The following is a 22,473-nucleotide window of genomic DNA, read 5'->3' on the forward strand; positions in this document are numbered from 1 at the left end:
TTCTTCATGCCAGAATTTTTTTTTTCATATAAGAAATGTTTTACCACTTGTCTAAGAACTGAACAAAATATCGCATACTGCGTCACCCCCACACCCCCAAAGCAACGTCTGTCTTTCTGCAAAAGCTGCAAGGTGGTAACCTCGGGTGCCCGACTCCGCCGCGCCAGAGTGCGCGGAGAGAGCAGGCGTTCAGTGGGGGTAAGAGATCACACGATGATTAAAGCAGCAGCGCTCGGCAGTGGGGATGTTCCTCATATATATAGAGGCTGTCAAATCCCTGTTGTCGGAGTTCATCTCCCCGGGAAGAGGAGAGTTGAGCAGATTACCGGAGTGAAAGCTTAGAAAACCAATTCTTGTGCCTCTCATCTGAGAGAGTGAGAGAGAGCGGCAGTGCGGCAGGCATCAGTGATAATCTCCGGTCCGAACGACCGCCCTCCACATCTGAGCGAACGGCCGCAACTGCACATGGTTTGCGTGTGGCGGACTAACTAAAAAACCATATCTTGTAATTGGTGGCTAGAAAGGAACTAGATTTACCTGATTGTGGGACAATTATTGGAAAACCGTGTTTTTCAAAGACCCCTCTGATCTGAGGTGTGAACAAGGGTTAAGTGCTATGTCTGACACCTGCCCGGTGAACAGACAGTCCGTCTCCAAAGCTTTTTAGAGAAGTAAAAGGCAACTTGTATTTTATGAAGCTGCATAGTAATACAGTGTAATACATTTATAGCTGTTTAAGGTATTTAAAAATCACCAGCCCAAATATTTCTCAGATAAGACCATGGAAACAACCCTATTCCATACAGGCTAAGGTGGATGGGCGTAACGCTTCTGGTCAGCTTCCACGCATTCAATAAAGCAAACAAACAGAATTGTTTTCAATGCTGACATCTAGTGGCCATTGTGTTGCATTGCAGGTAAGGACAAAATCTGAGGGGAAGCCTCACAAGACAGCCTGTAATAATACTTCATTAACATGAACAGATTAACATTGTTTTAACCCACTTGAAAAAATAATACATGTCCAGTCAACTCCACATCAACTGTACAAAACAGAAAAAAATGTACAAAATAACAGCTCATATACAAACTGAACACAGTTCACAATATGGTATATCAAGTAAAAAACGGTTCCTTCAATGTACTTCTTGCAACATTTCAATAAATGAATTTCCCTGAACACGTATGGCAAACAACAACATCAGACACCATGTTCAGAATATTTTAGTAAGTGCATATATATAGTATTGTTCAGCTTTAGCTATGCAGAAGACCACTTTGTGGGAGACAAGGCTGTTACTTACACATAACACTTTGTTCACATTAGCAAGGACACTGGTTTATATAAAAAAGGGAAAGCAACCTGACCAATTATTTCAATTCAATGCTTTATAGAGAATATTTTTTTCATAAAGTTCTAGTTTAACTAAATTAGCCAACTTTGACAATTGTACACTTTAGTCCTCGTTTAACCCTTTCTATTCAATTTCTGTATAGGGGTCAAATAGTACCAAAATGGAAACATGACTGTTTTGCCATGAGTAGGAGCGAGAAAGCAGAGGACATCTGGATGGCGTGTCCACCGCTGATGTACAAATGGTGAGACTCATCCATGCATGTGTAGGTACCGCGTAATGCACTCTCGCCTGACTCACAGTCATTACTGCGAGATGCCTACAGTAAAGAGACCTCTCTGCCGCTGCTAGGATGAGCCCACAGTCTCATCGCAGACGGGGGAATGAAGTACTGTTTCACGGGCACTCCAACAGCTCTCTCTAGTGTCAATCGTGGCATGTTGGCCGTGGAGGTTTCGTCTGCCAGTTCAGAGCCCAAGCACACTAGCATACGCACATCGTTAATACCTTATACATGTTGTCTTCCACATGTGGTTTTAAATATCAATACCGATCACTGCAGCACGCTGATCATTAGCGCAATAAAGCGCCGTTTGATCAGGGAGAGAGTCATCGTGGCCCTTTATTTGAACCTCCAAGGCCCCATATGGCATATACGCACACCTTCCGCAGCAACAGTACTGAATGGTACATAATCTACTCAATCAGGAGGTTATACATCATATGAAGGCCTTCGGTATCCGTTGTCTCGGGGGTTATTAAACGCGGCTCCTCATGGGAACATGACCTTCTCGAGAACTGAGGGACGCAGAAAAATTCCCGCTGAAGTGTGGGACAGCTGGATATCTATTTGCATCAGCCCATGGAAAAATCACAGTGATTAACAATTTTTATGGTTTTTAAGCAGATCTGCAACGGGGTTTTGTTTCACAGAGGGTTTTGTGTAGCTTCATCATACTATTTTCCAGTGAGTACATGTGTGTGTATACATATAAATATATGGCTCTGGTTGGAGGCACTTCCACAGGTGACAGGTGACAGCTAGTGCTCTCATCCTGAATGTGGCTTGAGGATCTGTGGACGCAACGGGCATGCTAATTCTCTGGGGTGACCACAAATGGTTGCGTTGTAAGTCTTCCCCCATATTTTGGAATCTGTGTCTCCTCTATCTTTCAAATTCCCCATTGTATTTAATCAAAGGCCAAAACCGAAAATTAATTTTAAGACGAAAATCTATGGATCATCTCACATAAGACGGTTTGATGACTGTGAGACGTACCTGTTAACGTATAAGTAATTTCAAACTGTGTTTGGAGGCTCACTGGTGCATATGTGCACATTTGTCCAATGTAGGTTTCAAGTTTTTATACCTATTTTTAATAGCCGCAGTAAACACAGGAAGGCCTAATGCAACACTACTCCTTGGCGCCACCTATAATGACTGTTAACATGTCAAACTCTGCTTCCCCAAGTTCACATACTTGTCAATCACAGACAGCAGCGAAACAGACAGGATCTCATCGAACAACTTTGTGGCTGAATGCTACATTTAACTCCAGTAAATCACTGGTGTTTTTTTTTTTTTTTTAATCCACCCGTTAATTACTACATTTTATCATTCTGATGACAGCATTTTGTAACCGTTCAGTTTAAAGTAATTATTCTGTCAAAATGTGTGCAAATCCTACTCATTATTGGATTAGGAAGGTGCTGGCTGTAATATCTAATGAGATCCTTTCTGAGTGGGAAGCCACAATCTTCTCAGAGCTGCAGGCACTGCATAAAATTGTTTACAAGGCTGTCGGAGTGATCTCCTTTGTTTCCTGTCAACAGCATGCTCGGTGTCATAGCGATATCGCCCGTTCCCTGACATTACAGTAATCTGACGAAATCAGATAAACACAACGCGACAGCTAACAATGTGTCTTTTAAGATAAGCAAAGAAACGAAGGCAAGGAGCGCTTTCCTTTGAGCTGAAGAAAATGGGTAGCAGAGAAAAAAAAAAAAACAACAAAATAAAACAACAGCAATCAATTACTCAGGTGATGGCGGCGAGTCTCCTGGTCGCTTTAGGTGTGTCTCTGCACGGCGTTTCCAGACGGCCGAATCGGGAGGGGGGGGGGGGGTAGTGATTGCGACATGTGCTGCGAGGGGCTTAGGTGATGGAGAGCCCGCGGCCTCATGGCCTCCGCTCAGAGAGCAGGAGGGGGAGGGAGGGAGGGAGGGAGGGAAGGAGGGATGAAGTCATCAATAATAGCACAGGTAAGAGGGACATGGGCAAGGTCAGCACAGGAGGAACTATCTGGCTGAGCTCAAATGAAACAGTTCAGGGCTTTTTTTTTTTTTTTTTATTCCAGCTCATCACGGAAGACTCTTAGCCAGGGATGGAGATGTATTTAAATATTTACCAGCAACAGGACCGCCACCGCGAGCGGACGCAGGGAGTGACAGGGGGCTAAAGCTGTCTGGATGCGTGAGTCTCTTCCTGGGAGGGCGGGGGGGTGGTTGTGGGGGGGAGGTTCCAGCTCCGAGCGGGTCCGCACTGACAGCCCGACTGGCAGCCTCTCGCCGCCGAAGCCCGAGAGCCAGCCATTAAGGTGTCAGCGCAGGCTTGCGGAGAATCCCCGGCTCCAGCGAGCTACGTGGAGGCAGCGGAGGCGGCGGTGTGATTCCAGTTCTGCGCCGTTCCGTTTTTTTGGTTTTCCTGTGCTCCCGCCCTCCTTTCCCAGCGAAGACGGAAGCAGAGGTGGATGGAGATGTTCCCCGGGCCTGCCTCCGGTCCCCGTCACTCCTCGCCTTCCTCGACGTACGTGGAGGGGAACCAGCCCACCTGCGATTCAGACAGGAGATGATCAGGAAACTACAGCGAGCTGGAGGGGGAGAGAACGTGTTACGGCGGCTTGCATCACGCCGGCGAGCATCTATCAATAACCTTGAGGAGAGGAGGGAACCGGAGGCTGTGGCAGTGGGGGGTGGGGGGCCAATGGGACATGCTTCACAGTACATTAGGCAGAACAGTTACCGTGTTGGGTTACTGGCACTGAGGGCTGCAGCTGGGCTGGGATAATATAATCCAGCAGCAGTCCATCACGGGGTCTACTTGGTGCGCTCCCCCCCATTATCCGATTCACTGGCAGAGTCTGATTCCTGTCCGTGCGCTCAAAATGGGCGCAATGTCAGTTATCGCCTAAAGACACCACCCCCCCCACTCTCCTCCCTCTCTCCAACCCCCCTCGGCCCCCATTCCCATCTATTTTACCTCTAACCAGCGAGCTCGAGTTCCAGCAGAGACCCGGGGGTCTGGCCACAGACCTTTCGGTGACCACGGGGCTGGCGACTCCACAGGGGCTCAATCTGCGGCTGCTGTGAAAACCACTCAACCCCCTCCGCTCTCAGCTCCCTCCCGCCCACTGTCACAGCAGGCTATAAAGCCAGCGCTGCCCACTGATCCACAAAACTATTAATGACACCCATAAAAGAAAAACAAGCACCTCGACATTTTGAGTAAAAAAAAAAACGCCAGCCCCCGTGTCTCCGACGGCACGACAAGTTCGAGTCAAGCCAGAGAGCGGCGGAAATGCGGCATGACACTCCGCACGACCCCGTGCCCGACTGCGCATTTTCTGTTATGCGCTGACAAAAAAAGATGACATTTGGTTCTATTTTTTTCCCCCATCCCAGCGGGGTGAAAATAAGCCTAAATCCGCATCTCTCCATGCACTTTTTAATGCTCTGATTCATTTCCTTCACGAACTCATCGGGACTGCACTCGGAATCAGTGTGATGACGGGACGCAGCGTGGCCATGGGAACAGTAACTAATGCATCACCGTGGAGGTGACGCTGTCTGCGTGTCCCCTGGTGCAGGGGTCACTCCCTCACTCACCCTGCCGTTGACCTCGCCTCTCCACCACCCGTTGGCGCCCGTCTTGGTGAAGATCTTCACCACGTCTCCCTCCTGCAGAGGCAGCTCGCGGGTGTCTCTGGGGCTGAAGTCGTACCGCGCGATGGCCACGCCCATCACTTTGGGAGTGAACACTGGAAGACAGAAGGCAAAGTATAAGCTTGACTGCACTGTGTATGTGTGTGTGTGTGTGTGTGTGTGTGTGTGTGTGTGTGCGCGTGCGTGTGTGCGTGCGTACGTGCGTGCGTGTGTGTGCCCGTGTGTGCGTATTTTTGTGGTTTGGGGGAGGTGGGTGGAGAGGGAGGAGGAGGACACAAAACTTTCCAAAAGAGTAGAGAACAATGAGTGTTCTCCCCACGTTTTATACAAGTGACTCACAGTGGAATTCCTTGATCCAGCACAAACACTTTAATTCGCTCCACTTGTTTGCCTGTCTCAGCAAATCCAATTAAAAAATAAATGATTTTTTTCTTGGAATCAGGGCAGATCCAATCAAATTGAAGTGGCTTGTCTGATTTTGTCTTGAGATGTGTCAACAGTGTAATCCACACTCATTTTGTTCTTTAAAACCACCCATGGCTTGTTCATAGCATCCAGGGGCAAAGAAAAAAAACAAGGAGAATGATAAAACGAAATTCTACAACGTTCGGTGTTGACTTGGACATGCTTGACAAACACAATGGTATACTTCCTTAAATGATTATATTTTGTTTGCATGCGTGTCAGATAAAGCAATCTTTTCTTTCTCTTTCACAGAGAGCTCTGAATCCCAGCCAAATAAGCTGTGCCGAAGGGTATGTGTTGACACGTGCTTGTTGAATGCCAGAAATGAACATGTTTTTCTGTCTCGGACTGGCTGGTGCAGACAGACAACAAGGAGGCGGTGAGCTGCATACACACAGCTAGGTGAAGTCAGAGTCTGAGTTTGGAGAGCTGAGGAGGAAGAGCAATTTGAGTCTGCCAGCTTCCTTTAACCTGACCCGTTCGGCTATGCCAATGACAGGGAGGCCCGTTTGGTTTGGTTGGCTCTGAGAGACGTTTGATTGGCAGGGCAAGGCGGGTGGGACAGCCCGAGGATGGACGATGAGCCAGGAGCCAGAGCCAAGCCCGGCTCCATTAATGGCTGCATCCTTGCCCCATACCATCGCTCTGAGGAAGACTACATCGCACACCCGCACAGTCACACATACATACAAACGCTCACGTGAACACAGACAGATGGGAAGCCTCGGATGATGTAAAGGGAATGATAAGGCCGATCTATGCGAGGCGAGGCGAGGCGAGGAGAGAGAGACGAGGCAGGGCGAGGTGAGGCAAGCCTGCGCAGACTGCAAAGAAGCCAAATGAAGAGGAATAGAAAGCAGTACCTGTACCTGACCAGAAAGGAGCGGAGGAGGGAGGAACAAAGCTGTAGCCGGCAGCCGTTACAAAAGAAAGCCCACAGAGCAATGGGGCTGGGGGGGGGGGGGGGGGGGGGGGGGGGGGGAGGAGGGGGGGGGGCGGAGAGAGGAGAGAAGCAAAGAAAAAATATGTTTAATATCAACTAAAAGCTGAAAGGCAAACAAAGGCTGGTAACAGCAGTCGAGGAAAAATAAATAGCAGCAACAGACAGTCACAAGAAAAAAGCCAAACTCCAGCTTCGAGTTAGTATTTGCCAGTGTGGATTTGCCTTGTGCAATGGACATGCTGGTGATTCCTGTGCGACGCCTTGACTGGGTTTACCTGAGAAGGGCATTAGGGGGGACTCTGGAGGGCTCTGAAAAACTCCTGCTCGGATACAATCGGTTCCCCATTCCGCTTGCTGAACATAACCAGCACATAGCTTTCCCTCACAAGCACATTATTATCCAGCAGTAAGACCCCCTTCTTCTACCATCTGATGCCCCATCTGACTAGCTAAGCCAATATGTTCAAAACCAGCTAGTGTCAACCCTGCAATATGTTTACTGGCCTCCTCTTCCTTGCAGACGCTAGGGCAATATGGTGCCCAACATGGCCAAAATGCCTGATGTTACGTGAACAGCAAGCAAAAAGAGGGGCGTTTTTAGTCAGCTGTGCTACCTCCACCTCCATGGAGTCACTTTGCTCACCACATAAAAGATGGACCACGCCATGTATCGGCCATTCTGCTCACTTTCTCCATGTACAGAGCAAGTTTTTTTGTTCCACCCTTATCAAGTGAGGCCCAGCTGGCTTTGTGGGAACGGGGTATTGGGGAGAGAGTGGAGTGACGGAAATCTTCCCGCAGCTGCCATGGAGACAAGGACAAGTAGCAGACCCGGCTACAAAGCCTCCACGGCCACGCAGATCTGTGTGCGTGGGCCCTTGTGTAGGCTGAAGTGGACAGTGGACACAGAAGGCCACCGCAGCCCCATATACCCAGATCCACCCCCAGCGAGTGTCAGGCAGGAGCAAACATCTCGCACACACGGGGCCTTCGTGTGCAGCACTGAGGGAGATCCGCACGTCATCAGGATGTGAAGACCACATCCAAGATTAAGGATTTACCGTTTTTGTACTTTGAGTCATTGCATTCTCTGTGTCCGCTGTTTCGTGCTCAATGAAATTCAGTTTTGTCATGCATTTATTTTCAGCCACTGCAGTGAATTAATGTTCCGGTTTCATGTGTGTATAAATCCTTTTTACGGACAATGTATATGATATAGGGTAAGTACCCTATACAGTACGTATAATATACAAACATATATGTGCCAGAATATATCTGGATTGTGATCATATCATGAAGATTTGGTAACATGTCGGCTATTTTTAGTATTTTGTAAGTCTCTTTTTATCATATGCAATTTAAAATAAACTCGAGGTGGTGCCAGGCGATTGTTCTGAGCACAAGCTGAGCCCTGTGACCCAGATTCACAATTAGCCATGTCAAATGCCAAATGACTGCGATCCCTCTACAGCAGAATACATTGGTTTGGATAGGGATGGATAATTCGGCCAGGGCTTCCTTGTCTCACCACTCACAGGTACCCTGTGGTTTGTCTGGCACCTGCAGGTTGCTCAGATGAAGCACCTCAGTAGCACCTATCCTCCAATGGGTGCTCACTGCACTGTAGGGAGCTGTGTGATTATAATGCAAAAAATGGCCACTGGCTGCATGCAAATGTATTGAAGGATGGTGGTTCAGCCCTCATGCATGAACAAAAGTTTAAAATAAAAAAAGGAAATCCGATTTGGTATCTGGAGCACATTTTGCAGAATTCACAAGTAAAATGCATCTGCCTAGAATCCTCATCATGGCTGGTGGTAAGGGTTAAATAACCATAGTTTGCCTGAATGGTTGTGATTCCTGCAGTCTTTTTTTTTTTCAGAACATCTGTTCATATATTTAGAGAGCGATACCTGCCTGAGCCTGGATAGCGGGATATATTTATGCATGAATGCACGGCGCTTTCCAGAAAGGTCTACTCTCACTGTTCTTTCCACTCTGCCCGTCTGTGATATCAAACTGTCTGAGGGGCATCAAACAGACATTTCTGATTCCGTCCACATCACTTCCACAAAACGAAGAATTCAAACACCCAGCGCCAATGCCTTCCATTTTTTCCCCCTCAAAATGTTGTTATTCAAAATACAGCCATTGAAGGTTACAGTTTGACCAGCCGCAGCTGGAGAGTACATCACCTTCACTGTAAAATATGCCGAACACTGAATACATCACAAAACAAGACACCGCAGGCACTTCCACTGGACTCTTGAAGCTAAAATCCATGCTTGGGGAGGGGGATTTTTATTTTTGAAAATCTGTATCCGAAAACTCACTGTACAGTCTAATTGGAGTAGTCTGCTAGCATGTCTAATGAGATGTGAAAACGGTGCTTAACCAAACATGGATTGACATTTCAATCAGGAGAAGAGATGGTGGAAAGGGGCTGCAAGACATCTGTAATATTTGCAGATATTTGCATGTCTGATTACATTTTCTCCAACGGTTATGCTGCATAGCTGATTGGCTGGATTCTGCTCGACAAAGGTGGTGTCAGTTTGTCAATGGGATACAGTTGTGAACTGGATTTATTTGCTGGTGTTGCGGCCTGCATAGATTGCATAGAGTGATTATATATGTATCACATGCAAAAAAGGGCAGCTTTCTTAAAAATGAACGCCATTGGGTCACGATTAAGAAAACAAACATTTGCATTCATTGCTGTTGCGCAGGAAAAACAACCGGGCAAATAATAATCTGAAAACGCCATAGTATCATGAGAGCAGACCTTCGAGAGAACGAGCATTCAGTCAGGAAAAACATTCCTGCCTGAATTCGCTTTCTTCAGTCGGGGGGCTCTTGTGGTTCTTTCCCCCTTTGTTTGTTTGTTTAAAGAGTGAAAAAAACTTGACTGACGAGCTCTTCAAAATGAGAGCACAGCTTTGCAATCTGCTGATATTTCCCACATGCAACACGACCTTCAGCAATCCTGGGACTTTCTTTCTCGCTTTTTGCACGGTGACATATGGCGCTACAATGAAATCTCATCTAAGCACTGATTGCAGTGCGTCATAAACTCTCGATCAACCCAGAGCGCAGCTCTAGCCAGGGGTGTGCTGCCGGCGAAAGCAATGATTTTAACCCTTTCATCTCCTCAGAGGACTAAACGCAAGCTGTCTCTCCATGCCACTATGCATCTCCAGCTCCTCTCAGACCTATGGCTGCAAGAATACAGATCCAAAGCTATTGTGTTGCACACATATAAGGCTCATTACAGCAGTTAGAAACTTTGTTTTATTCACACAGTCACACAGTAGTCAGTACACATAACGAGAGAAAGCACACCCAAGTCATTACTTCCATTAAAGAAAACCATCTATGCTCCTTATTCCTCTCTACAATACATATAACCTTGGTGCTGCAGTGCTGTCTGTTGCATAAACAAATTGCTCTTGTATAAGTGCTGTCTATTGAGTCTATTGAACTGACACTATTTTCCCATGCAAACTCTCTAACGTGAAAACACACTAGTCATTGAACCTCCAGCAATGGCTGCTAACAAAGATGTTGTTATGAACAAAGCAACCACAATGTCTGTGGAAATCGATGGACCTTGGTTAGGGTATGCTAAATTTGCTACAGATGATGGCTTTCCTTCAGCTGAACTGTTACAATAGGGATAGTTTGGCTCTAGAGTGAAACAAGTGAAAAATAGTAATAATAGAACAATGGGCCCTAAACAAGCATTTACCCCGCAATCATTTCAGGAGTCAATAGTCCAGCTGTTACATCTGCACAGAACACAAGATCTAAAGAATATATGCAAATAAACCTAAAAGAAAAACATTTTTTGGCTTTTTAATTGTGTATGTGGGTGCATACATCTGTATATGATACAGAAATCTGTGTGTGTGTGTGTGTGTGTGTGTGTGTGTGTGTGTGTATGTGTACCTATTAATTGTTCTTCCCAACCTATGCGCACAAAGTTTTACAAAAGACCAACAAAAAAGTAAAAACCTCCGGCTGAGCCTTTTTGTACTCACTGTTTCCACCTAGCCTGTTGGTTCGCTGCATGGCTGCATTCTCTGTCTCCTTATAGGGAAACTGCAGCGTGGTGTCCAGGCTCCGGAAGCCCTCTTTCAGGGAGTGATGCTTGTAGTACTCTATGAGCTCCTGTTCGTTACGGATAAAGCAAACGTCACCACACCTTGCTCGTTCGGGCCTAGCACTCAAGACTCAAGCCCAAAAACTATGAGCAAAACCACTGGACCCGAAACCTTGTGTTCTGTACTGCTGCTTCTATACACTGTTGCCATAAACAAAACTTCTTTCTGTGCCTTGGCCTTTCTGTGTTTCTGGTTGTAAAGCTCATGCAATCCTACCATGATCCAATTTACTGCCTTGCACTTATAAGAAATCCTGGACTTGAAATGACATGAAAACCTTCATGTCAAGGTGCCATAGAGTAGTTATTTGGCAGTGAGACAGTTCTCTAACTTTTTTTTGTCTCTGCCAAGACAGCCTCACATGTCAAGGTGCTCATGATGATGGTCGTCAAGATAACAGGCAGCTCCAAAAAGATATGTGTTGCTACAGTAGCTAGACTGCTAAACAATATAGATATGTATGTTTATTATACAGTAAGGTGTGTTTCTGGAGTCATCTGACAAGCCAGATATTGTTACAAGGTCTGTGGTTCATCAGCAAATGAAAATAAGTAACAGCAAAACACCAAAAGAGTACATTACCTTACATTACCAGATCAAATTCAAAATGGAGAGAACAAATCAGAAATGTGATATGAATTGGAATGTTCTACTCTTTAGTACACCTTAGGTTTTCAGACTGATAAATGTTCCTAAACTCTATTCAGTTTTTATGGGCCTGAAATAAGATTCATTTCTTTATACTTAATTAGACAAAGAAAGGCATGCACTGTTATTAATTCAGGAAATACAGTAGTTTGTAAAGAAAAAAAGTCTGACAACTTACTAAAATACTTCTGAACTTCTTATTCTCGGCAATGTAGAAACAGCCCTCCTTGGTTAAGATCTTGATGTGCTTCACATCGTTGTTATACCTGTGGGCAATGAATAAGTTATGAGTGTAATTTTCTGGTGATCACTGCGGTCGATACTGACCCCAAGGGTGAACTGCCATGATAATGCATGGGGCAAAGCTCCTGACACAAAATGTACAGAGACGTCAATAGAGGGGCCTGGCTTCTCATTACCAAACTGTATTTACGGGATAGAGGTGCTGATGTGAATCTATGAGCTCTTTTCGGCGCTGGATCAGTCTTCGCGCTCCTGACTGCGTCCGCATGTGCTACGCTGGCAAAACAGCACGGCAATCACATTAGCCTTTGTGTCTGAGTGTGCAGGCCCTCTCTCCCCCTCTCTCTCTCCCTCTCTGATCTTCATTACTTTCCAGAATGAGCTTCTTATCGCCTGACTGCCGAGTAAGCCTCCTAATAATATGCCTAATCCATATTGTATGCAAAAAAAAAAAATCCAATGACGTGCCTATTATAAATTGAAATGCCAAAGCTTAATTTAGAATTCCGGGGCTTCTTATTTCGACTGGCTCCGCCTATGGAAGGATGCATAGTGCTCTTCAGAGAGGGCGAGAGAAGGTATTGTCTGTTTCAAGCAGTTCGTGCTGTTTCCGCAAACATGTCGAACCCTCTGTCTTTTTTCCATTAGGCTAAATAACCTTGGGCTGTCATCAAATGGCCTTTATGTACTCAAACATGCTGCAAACTAGGCAATTAAGATGTCCGCTCTCGTCCGATTATAAGCTGTGCGAATGCTCCTTCTCCCTACGAAAGCTTGGTTTATTAACCAACACCGGAGAAACCATGAAGAACATTTTAAGCTTTAGAGCCCCCACACACACACACAGACACACACACACACAGACAAACAAACAATTTCACCCCCTGCCTGCTCTGCATGGCATGGCTGTAGCAAGGTGAGGTGACTAGCTATTGAAAAGAAAACCCACACATTCTACAGAGCAAATAAGCACCATGGACTCCACTATACTGCTTCTAATATTGTTGACTCCCTATATGGATTTTTGCTTGTGTTGTACTCTACCTCACTTGTAAGTTGCTTTCGATAAAAGCATCCGCCAAATGAATAAATGTAAATGTAAATGTAAATAACACCATGAGAACACCACCTTTTAGGGAAGTCTTCCTCTGTATGACGAAAACCAGCTAAATGCAAAAAATAAAGGCTCCCTAAATATGGTGCAACTGCACATCCAGTGTGAGTACGACGCTGTGGCAGCACTCCACTGCAGACAATAGCTTGTGACATGTTTATGAGGAAGAGATGGGGGCCATAATCGCAATGGGCTCTAGTGAGTCTGTATTATAGAGGGTGTTAAAAAAAGACTCCCCTGACTTACTTTATACTGATGGCGTACTCGGTGCACTCCTTACTCCTGTGTCTCACCAGGTAGGTGCTGTTGCCGCGGTTTATGAGCTCTGCTTCGGCCTGGAGCCTCTCCATTGGCCCGGCAAACCTGTAATTGGGCCAATCAGAAGGGAAAGAGCTCTTCACAGCGCTAATAATTCCTGTTGCAGTTGCATTGACATGAAAGATTCAAGATTTGCAATACCAGCGCTGCTAGCACATACCATTCTCATATTTTCTCTTTGATGTAACAGGCTGACACTGCTCCAAGATTACAGCAATACACTATGCAACATCTGTAATACCTCATACATGTCACACAAGGAGTTACTGAGTTACATAAGTGTTCCCCAAGCACACGTTACACATGACCTATACATGGAAATTACACTCAAAGACAACATTGTTCAACATACAACATGTATGATTTGTTTGTGCTTAATGGACATTACAGTGCCTCATAGTCACAATTGATACAGAATGTTTATGTGTGTGTAGCATAATATTTAGACACATACCAGGGTTGTGCTGAGTAATCCACTGGTTTTGGAACCTGTGGGAGAGAAGTGTACACACATTGGCTTTTATTCTGCAAGTCTCCCCAAAGATGAATCAAAATTTTAACACTGGGTTAGACTTCATGGCTGAAAGCAGCATATCTGAAGGACGCTCCGTGGCACCTGGTAGCTACCTGACTCTTGCTGCACAATATTTAACATGTGTTTGGTAACAACAGGTGGGTTTATCTTGACTCCTGATAACCCTACCTAACGTCTTGCTTATCTCTCCAATTACACATCGTAACAAGGGTTGATCATTAACCACATTTAACAGCAGACCTCAGACAGTCAGGTGACTAAGTCAAGATACAGAAATGGATTTCATATTGCACACATTTTATGTTTAGAAATATGTTGTGCTAAAGTTCTGATGAAACAGTGACACATGGTAAAGATATATTATAAGACCTCTACTTTGCTGACAGTCTGGAAATCTGGAAATGCTGACAAATAGAAATCATAGGGACCATTTCTCCATTTGCAGTTGAGAAACCAGTAAATTGAGAAACCGGTGAATCAATCGCTTTTAGTTTAAAATGGGTCTAAATTAAGAGATTCAACATGTATAGAGGCAAGATGATCAAACATTAGCAACCGGTAAGGGCTGCTGGCAAACATAAAACTGTTGAGTCACCCTAAAAAACGTGCTCATTTCCGTATTTGAGCAAAAGCTATTATTGCAGCTCATGTAAAAGAATTAAGAGTTTATGCTTACACATGGGCAAGGCTTCACAGCATCGCTTGGAAAGTAGCCAGTTTCTCTCGTCGTCAGGATCCTGCCCTGAAACCATTGCGGATAATTGCATTACATTCGGCTGGGAGACTCCCCCTCAATAATTCATGAACAATTAGCACGGTGCTACAAATTTATAGCTGGAGTTAATTATTGTTCTGATTCCGCTTATGGATAGATTTGAACAGCATTGTGATGAGGGCCCTGGTTCCGAAACGATAATGACTCCTTCGTATAGCTGTGAATACCAGAGCAAGGCAATGGCTGATTTGTCATGGAAAACAATCACCAAAAATAAACCACTGTTTGCATCTGTCATTTAAAACAAAGGTTGACTCCAGAATAAATCTGCTGTGAATTTTCACCTCACAAAATCAAGAGCTTTTGTCGTTCTTCACAGAGGCGTAATTTGCTCTCAAAGAAGGGAGCTGTGACTCAGTGGAATGTCAAGTGTGCTGCCTAGGTTTGTGCATTCACACAACATAACTGCATGTCAGACAACCAAGGAAAAATGCATATCTGTTTTAAAATAATGAACTGACACAATCCGGCAAGTGCGTGTTCACAGATACTGTCACCCCTCTCATTAAAAAGCAGTCAGTCCCCCTAGTGAACACGTTTTCTAGCTATTTCTATTGGCTTTGAAGTAATTGGTATCAATGCATACATCTTCCAATACAATCTAATCAATGCTTTTGTATGTTACATTTCTATTTGATGTCACTAGAATAAATTGCCACAAAGGTAGCAGACTATCTATCCTTTCCTTCATATTGTCTTTTGATTACAGCGCAAAGTGCATCTCAGCTAATCCACCCCCCCCCCACCCCCCACCCCCACACAAATCAGATTTGAAACCCAATCCTAAAACGTCCATGATACATTTAGCGTAATAACATTTTATCAGTGCTCTTAAAAACCTCTTCTATTTGTTATGGCACAGATAAGCGCATGATAAAGATTAAACTTATAACCCTGTTAGAGTAAACAGATGGCAGCCAAAGGGTAAAATGAAATTACAGTGATTGATTGTATTTGTCTGGCACCAGTACAGGAATAATTGTCTCTGGGTTATGCAGAAGACGAATGCTCAGCGTTCTGTAATTCCGCCCAGTGTCGCCACAGGGCTGTGAAGATTAAGTAGCCTCATGAAGTGTGAAGTGTAATTTTGCATGAAATAAAATAAATAAATAATCTACATTTTTGTCTTGCAGCTGAGCTTTTTCCCGCCGTCCCCCACCCTTGCCGACAATTGACCCCCCCCCACCCCTCACCCCCGACCACGCATGCCTCCTTCCCTAAATAATAATTAAAAAAATATCTGCAAGAATATAGCAAGCACACACATCCTTAAGCAGGCTGCCAGCCTGAGCCAGTGTCTGAAGCTTCGCCCATTTACTGGGTCTCTGGGTGTTCATTTCTGCTTTCCTGTGTGCCATCAAAAAATGACAGCGCACAAAGTCCAAGAAATCACACGAAATGCCTTTTCCCACCCCGCTCGTTTGCAGAGCGGCAATCTGGATGGAGCCCAGCAAGGGGGAGGGGGGGATAGGGGGGGTTGGAGATGTTATTTTAGTGCCACAATAAGGCCTGGGCCCTCTTTAAAAATAGCAACGATGATTCGAGCTGAAAAACAAATAAACATTGGGCGCCAAAGTGCCCACATGGAGGTGTGGTGTCATTTTACCGTCCACACCTGTTTACTCAGAAAGCTCTTTCACAATAAGGAAAGCCATTCACCCACGTGACTGGCGTGTGACTTCTTTATTGTTTTTGGAGAAACTTCCAGAACCTGACTCTGTGCTATGTGTACGCACTGAACATTTTCTATTTTCTCTGCAACATGGCCACAGCGTAAAAAATAAGAAAACAATTCGATATTCAAGGTTATGTCCAAACTAGCAGTTGTGTCCTGCGTGCTCTTGTGTCTCGTAACGTGTCTCCACACTTTTCGGGGCGCACGAATGTGCATGTAGACGTTCGCGCTGAAACTTGCCGCTTGTGTCAACAGTTTTCACGGTTGATAAGACAGCGGACACAGTGGAACGTCATGAGCAATCTGCCGTGAGATAGCATGACAAAGCTGGAAGGTAAAAAAAAAAAAAACTTGCCAGGGACACACGAGCAGGTGTTCTGCTGTATGAAGGTCTTTAAAGGCTTCAAAAACAATGGAGTCAAAGCAGACACTTAACCGTCCTGTTTTCAGTTGCTGCGGGGTGGAGTGTCCAGTGACTGCGAAGCCTCTCACCTGCCACCAAGAGCTGTGCAGATCTGCGCATATCAGCTCTATGATGTCACCGGCTTGGATGTTCAGCGGAGGCCCACACATAGGGCTGGGGACCCCGTAATAGTTTCGGATCACCAGCATCTTAGGCAGACCTGTGAAAAAGCATTCCAAAACACAGTGTTGATGACTTAGTGGCTGTTCAAAGAATCACTGTTGTAATGAACACATGTTGTTATCGTGAGCACATTGCCATTCATTACAGTGTATGAAAATGTTGCCCATCACTGCTGCAAGTTACGTGGTTGTGCCACAATAAGCACTACGTTAAGTCTACTTAAAACTTGGAACAGAAGTCTGAACATCAACAGCAGCAGAATTCCACATTATCCACATCACCCCAACTCCTGGAATGTGTATGGCGTTCTGTCATCTCCAATCTCTCTTTCCAAGCTGATTTCATCATAATTAAAATGGGCACTGTTCTTAATGAGCTGGTTACACGGCATACAACGCCAGTAATTTTCATTCAGTGTGATTCCGATCCATGAACATGTATTTATTTTTTGGTTTATTTATTTATTTATTTTACAGAGACGGTCCCAAAGCAGATAAACGCTGAATCGCAGCTATGGCAGATTGTATTTGTTTTCATTATTCGCCCTGGTTTCCGTGGGCAGGGTTTGGCTGTGATCTTCTTATAGATTGGAGTGATGATTTTTTTCTAATTAGCATAACTGTTCTGAAAAGGGCTCCCCCTGCTGGCTGAACTCTGCAGAACACACCTGTATTCTGAGTGTCACAATGTTTACCAGAAATTGGTTCTGAACAGTAACTGGGAATCAACATGGAAGCAAAGGGGTAAAATCATATCTTATAGACTGACTGCAGTGCATTATTTCTGGAATCTATGTTGTTTCATTCATGATGAGCAATATAATGAGCTGTAATTAAACTTGCTGCTTGACCCTCTTGGAAAGCTTAGAAAAATCTGTAAAACTGGTAGTGAAGTAGCACATACTGGATGGATGGAATCCGTTTTTTACAGTCCAGGTTAAGACTTGGAAAGTCAACCAACCTGGCAGCCTCACAGAGAGGACAGTTGCACACAAGCCCAGTGCTTCCTGGAGAAAATGGACAAGGCCTTCTTCTCTTCAGTTAATTTACAAAGATACATTCCACAAGAATAATTTACTCTGAGGGCAAGCAGACTTGTCTCTTTGATAAACCAGTAATACTAACATTTTGCAGTGAAGGAGCATGGAACCATGCTATCATGAATTACATGCACAAGATGCTGTGGAAAAAAAGGCATTCTCTGACAGAGTGGTTTAACAAATCCCTGATGCCGATTTATCTCCTACCACCATTCCTACACTTTCCATACGACAACGAATGGGGGGGGGGGGGGGGGGGGGGGTCTCAAGAGTTTTAAAAAACATGTTTGCATTTGAGCGCTTTCTCCATTTGCTTGAAATATTCATGATCCCATTAGAGCGGGCACCGTGGGCGTCTCTCCCGCCACTGCTGCCACGGATATGATTCTCCTCGTTGGCTTTTCATCGGCGTCCAACTGCGGCTTTGGCGCTCGGGAGGAACAATTTCCGTGGCTGGGTTCTCCAAACTTCACATGCACTGATCCCGCCCACCCTTCTCGCCTAAAAAAAAAGCCTCCTTGTTTCTCGTGGGCCAGGGAGAGCATGGTTCATTAACACATGCACAGGAGCTCATTATGGCTCCATAACATTTTGAAGAGGTGCTGCCCTGAAAAAAAAAAAAAAACGGTTCTACGCTGTATGTCAATGTTCAACAGCGCTAACACCCCTCTTTTTCAGCGGAGTTCACTGTCCCACAACTCCCACATCCTGTGAATTTCTCAAGGATTGTGAGTTAAAAAGTCAGGTGGGAACACTGACGCTGTGCTCTTGAGCAAGCTGCTTTGCCTCAACTATGGTACTGACAAGCTAACACTACTAAGAGACTTGGGACTAAGACTGCGCAACATTGTTAATGGTTCTAAACCACTGCAAATGAGGCCTAACCAAATAAATAATATGATTAAAATAACAGGGAACTATCAGATAAATAACTGGAAACTGTCTGGAAACAACTGGAACACAGCTCTCAGCTTTGTTGACCCCAGCAAGCCTGTGCCTGCGTGGCGCTGCACCGCCTGGGCGTGCTCCTTCTCAGATCCCAACACCAATGCAAGGCATCGTATTTCAGGTGTGAAACAGTTAATGCAATGATTTTTCACGAAAGTGGAAAAAAAAGTCACATTACAGTAACAGCTTGGGACAAGTCGGTACGCGTTCGAGAAGATTATCAGACCATCTGACACCTGGATTTGTCAGAATTCCCTCTCACTATTTGGCATGGCCCACAGCGATTGCACTAAGTATATGAGGCAATAGACACTTGAGCCGTGCAGTCCAAAGCACTGCTAAAACCCGATACCCTACCACTTAGTTACCATGGGAAGGGTTGCTCTAAACAGACCACTGCATGATAGATACGATACATTGACATTGACTTCACAACCCCCAAGACTGTGAAGTTTTTTTTTTTTTCTGGATTACTAATTGCAGACAGTTATCTAATTACAGACAGATAAGTGCAGGGAACATGCAATAGGCTGCCCGGTTAGGCAAGAGCAACAGTCAGTTATTATACAGGTGCTCCAGGGCTCAGAGCGTGAAATACACTGCATCAAGACTAAAAAGGCTGCGACCCAACATTTTTATTTACTCCCCAACTATGCGAACATGCTGAATTAAAAAACAATCACCACCAAAGCAATCTAATGCATATCGATTTCGGCACGCCGTGGACGGGGGCAGATTTTCTGCACCCTAAACAGAAAAGGCATAAACAAAAGCCAGTTCCACGTCTGCGGGAAAATTCAGAGAAGAAACCCGCCAGAGCTGTGCGTTCTGTCAAGCAAGAGCTCAAAGCATTTCATGCCATGTTAAATGAGTGGGAGGGGACAGGCGGGGGGGTGACGGAACGGACACCAAGCTCTACAAGGGCCCCTGACTAATCCGACACATTCAAAGCGTACCAACCTGGATCGGGTCTTCGTCCGTGATCTGCTCTCTTCTGTTGGGGGGGGGGGAGAAAAACAAACGTGATCTGCCCCGTTGTGTAAACACCATTCTCAACATGCAAACAGAGAACTGGCCAGAATGCAAAGTTTAATGGAAAAATAAACATGGGCAACCGTTTCTGCAACTTAAACACATAGCAAATGTAATTTGTGCAATTGTCCATCAGATCTGCCCCAAGCATTCAGTAAACAGGTAGTAATGAGAAAGAGATCCTGAGTCTGATGCAAGCCTAACTTTATTGCGCATATTACATCAAATGCCATGTATTCATGACATTTTCCAAATGTACATTATTGCATCTTATGGAAATGTAATCATATCTTTCCTGCTCAGTACACACCGAGCACAATGTCATGAATTTATTATTGTAGTGAGGCAAGCATGGAATGGCTTGTCAACAATGCTAAGAACATGTGCACTGGAAGAAGTAATAGGCATTTTAATCATATCTCGGTACTCAAACTTACTGAAGTGAGCCTGATATATTTACGAATATGCATTTTTATTTGCCCGACTCATTTATAACGTCCTAATCAAACACAAAAACAAGCTTAAAATATGGCACGTTTCTCTACGTCATTTGTTTGTGAGCCGCTGCAAAATAACAAAAAAAAACAAAAAAAAAAAAACACGTTGCAAATGAATTATGAAACATTCACTACACATATTTTAATAGAGAAAAAAGAATCAGCAGCTTCTCGGCAAAGATGATATTAAGAGTAGAAGTTCTTCTGAGCAGCAATCTCAAAGTCGTGCATGTCTTACCTGCGGTCTCAGCGTTCCCGAATCTGAAATCAATTTGAAAACAGGCATGGTGAGTGCATGTCAAGGAACAGGCAGCCTGGCTGCGGCGTTTGTTAGCGCAGGTTCTGTCTGTTTTGTTTTGCTCTGTTGCAGTTACCTGACAGGAGCCTAGCGTATATGGCTAAGGGCAGGACTACGGACTGTTTTGTTAGCAGAGTTAGTCTCATTGGCTCCCTCGGGGAACGACTGCCTCCTCGCAGGCTCTGTGTACCACCCTGAACTTTGGCCCAGCGCGCACAAGGCTCCAGATAACGCCGAGGAAGACGGAGGCAGTAAACTTGAGGGAATGCGCGTCTGACGCAAACGTCAAACCCTCCGGCCAAACTCAGAAAAGCCAGACACGGCTCTAAAACTTTATCGAGTGCTGTCATGTTCTCACTTGCACAATGTGACTTATGAGATAATGATTTGCCCATGATTTTTGTGGTCTTTCTGTTGTTTGTTTGTGCGTGTGTGTGTGTGTATGTCTGCATGTGTGCATGTGTGTGTGTGTGTGTGTGTGTGTGTGTATGTCTGCATGTGTGCATGTGTGTGTGTGTGTGTGTGTGCATGTGTGTGTGTGTGTGTGTGCGTGTGTGTGTGTGTGTGTGTGTGTGCATTTGTTGTTTTCTGCATAGGGTGTTCTTTGTTACTTTTAATTATCATTACTCACTGCCACAGAGTTCTGTATCAGGCAGGCATATACCAATGAATCATGTACTATGCACTGAGAAAAGGACTGTAAACATGTGCACTAATCTGCACTTGTTTCCTCATTGCTAAAGCTACTACATTGGAGGTGTGCATCATCTATTTACCACAGGCAGTTCAAACAAAATCTCTGACAAATATAATTTTGCAAAAACATTTCTGGTTCTGGCACTTCTCCAGCTTCTTTCTGGGTGGCACTAATCACATTAGGGCAGAAGGTGCCCAGGTGTGGCTGGCAGCGAGCTTATTGTGCCGGTGCCATGATTTCAAATAAGCCGTGCCAAGACCAACACGATCAGGCAATGCAAAGTCACCACAGTCAAAACGCTGGCTGGGTTCATTATACGAGAAACACGCCAACACGTCCTGCTGTTTTTCCTCAAAGATATTTGTCACAATTATCTGATTTGTTAAGAGTTATACATAGCGTCAAGTAACGCATTCATTTCGTTTTTCTCCTGTGGTGCTACATGTAACAACAAGCTTAACAGCTCAGATTTTTGTTGTTTTTTTCTTCTCGAAAGACACATAACCTGTGATGCACATATATGAATTCATTTTTCAACGTGGCATACTTGCAATGGAGGCAGTCTGGCATCGGTGGTGCCTCTGGTGTTGACGCCATGACGGCATTGCTATCCTATTCTCAGTCATGTCAGCAAGAGTCACATGACACAGAGAGAGCATGCTGGGGCAGGGGAATGATTCTTACCTGGGCTTATTTTCCCACAGTTACCCAGCCTCCCGAGACACTCCTTGTGCGCGCCCACTCCACATTTGGAGCAGAGGTAACCCTGATTGAAGATCCCCCTGCCAGGCATAGAGATTTGACATTCTTACAAATTGAATCCAGTGTTCATCTGCTCCTGGTGGGTGCCTGATTAGACGCAGAGTTTGGATTCTAAGAGAGCTGAAGGTTTGAGGTCAGAAGTGTCACTCGCTGCTGCCTCTCACCGGTAAAAAATAAAAGTAGCCTGAGGTGATTTTTTTTTTTTTTTTACTTTGGAGGAACTGCTAAAAAGGCAGTCATTTAATTAATGTAAAAACTCTGCCCCGGCTGGCCTCTTCTCCTTCTCTCCCGTGCTTTGAGGACGTGCCGCGAAAGAGCCGTCTGGTTCCTGACCTTGAGCGCCAGTCATGTTTAATATGTCAGAACCGACCTGATTCACTCTAGCCCCAGCTACCTCTCACACACACCACAGGGTAATCATAACAATGATCAGCCTCG

At 45.0% G+C, this 22,473-nt stretch overlaps 1 protein-coding gene across 3 annotated transcripts in view; it reads right to left on the reverse strand.

The window, feature by feature from the left end:
* Positions 1-3,476: 3,476 nt before the first annotated feature.
* The window catches only part of LOC118772586 (guanine nucleotide exchange factor VAV3), a 64,362-nt gene continuing 45,365 nt past the window's right edge, over positions 3,477-22,473 (reverse strand). Inside the window, exons 17-28 of one of the 3 annotated variants that reach the window (XM_036521050.1) lie at positions 21,958-22,055; positions 20,517-20,539; positions 19,710-19,743; positions 16,669-16,799; positions 14,403-14,468; positions 13,646-13,680; positions 13,120-13,236; positions 11,695-11,782; positions 10,746-10,875; positions 6,632-6,712; positions 5,241-5,392; positions 3,477-4,185 (exon numbers count right to left, since the gene is read on the reverse strand). In XM_036521050.1, the coding sequence (XP_036376943.1) occupies positions 4,141-4,185; positions 5,241-5,392; positions 6,632-6,712; positions 10,746-10,875; positions 11,695-11,782; positions 13,120-13,236; positions 13,646-13,680; positions 14,403-14,468; positions 16,669-16,799; positions 19,710-19,743; positions 20,517-20,539; positions 21,958-22,055 (1,000 nt within the window). In that variant the 3' untranslated portion in view covers positions 3,477-4,140. Of the gene's footprint in view, positions 4,186-5,240; positions 5,393-6,625; positions 6,713-10,745; positions 10,876-11,694; positions 11,783-13,119; positions 13,237-13,645; positions 13,681-14,402; positions 14,469-16,668; positions 16,800-19,709; positions 19,744-20,516; positions 20,540-21,957; positions 22,056-22,473 lie in introns of all 3 variants that reach the window. The other 2 variants (XM_036521049.1, XM_036521051.1) reach the window with 2 other exon arrangements.

The sequence above is a fragment of the Megalops cyprinoides genome, chromosome 2 (assembly GCF_013368585.1).
Source record: "Megalops cyprinoides isolate fMegCyp1 chromosome 2, fMegCyp1.pri, whole genome shotgun sequence".
Lineage (NCBI taxonomy): Eukaryota > Metazoa > Chordata > Actinopteri > Elopiformes > Megalopidae > Megalops > Megalops cyprinoides.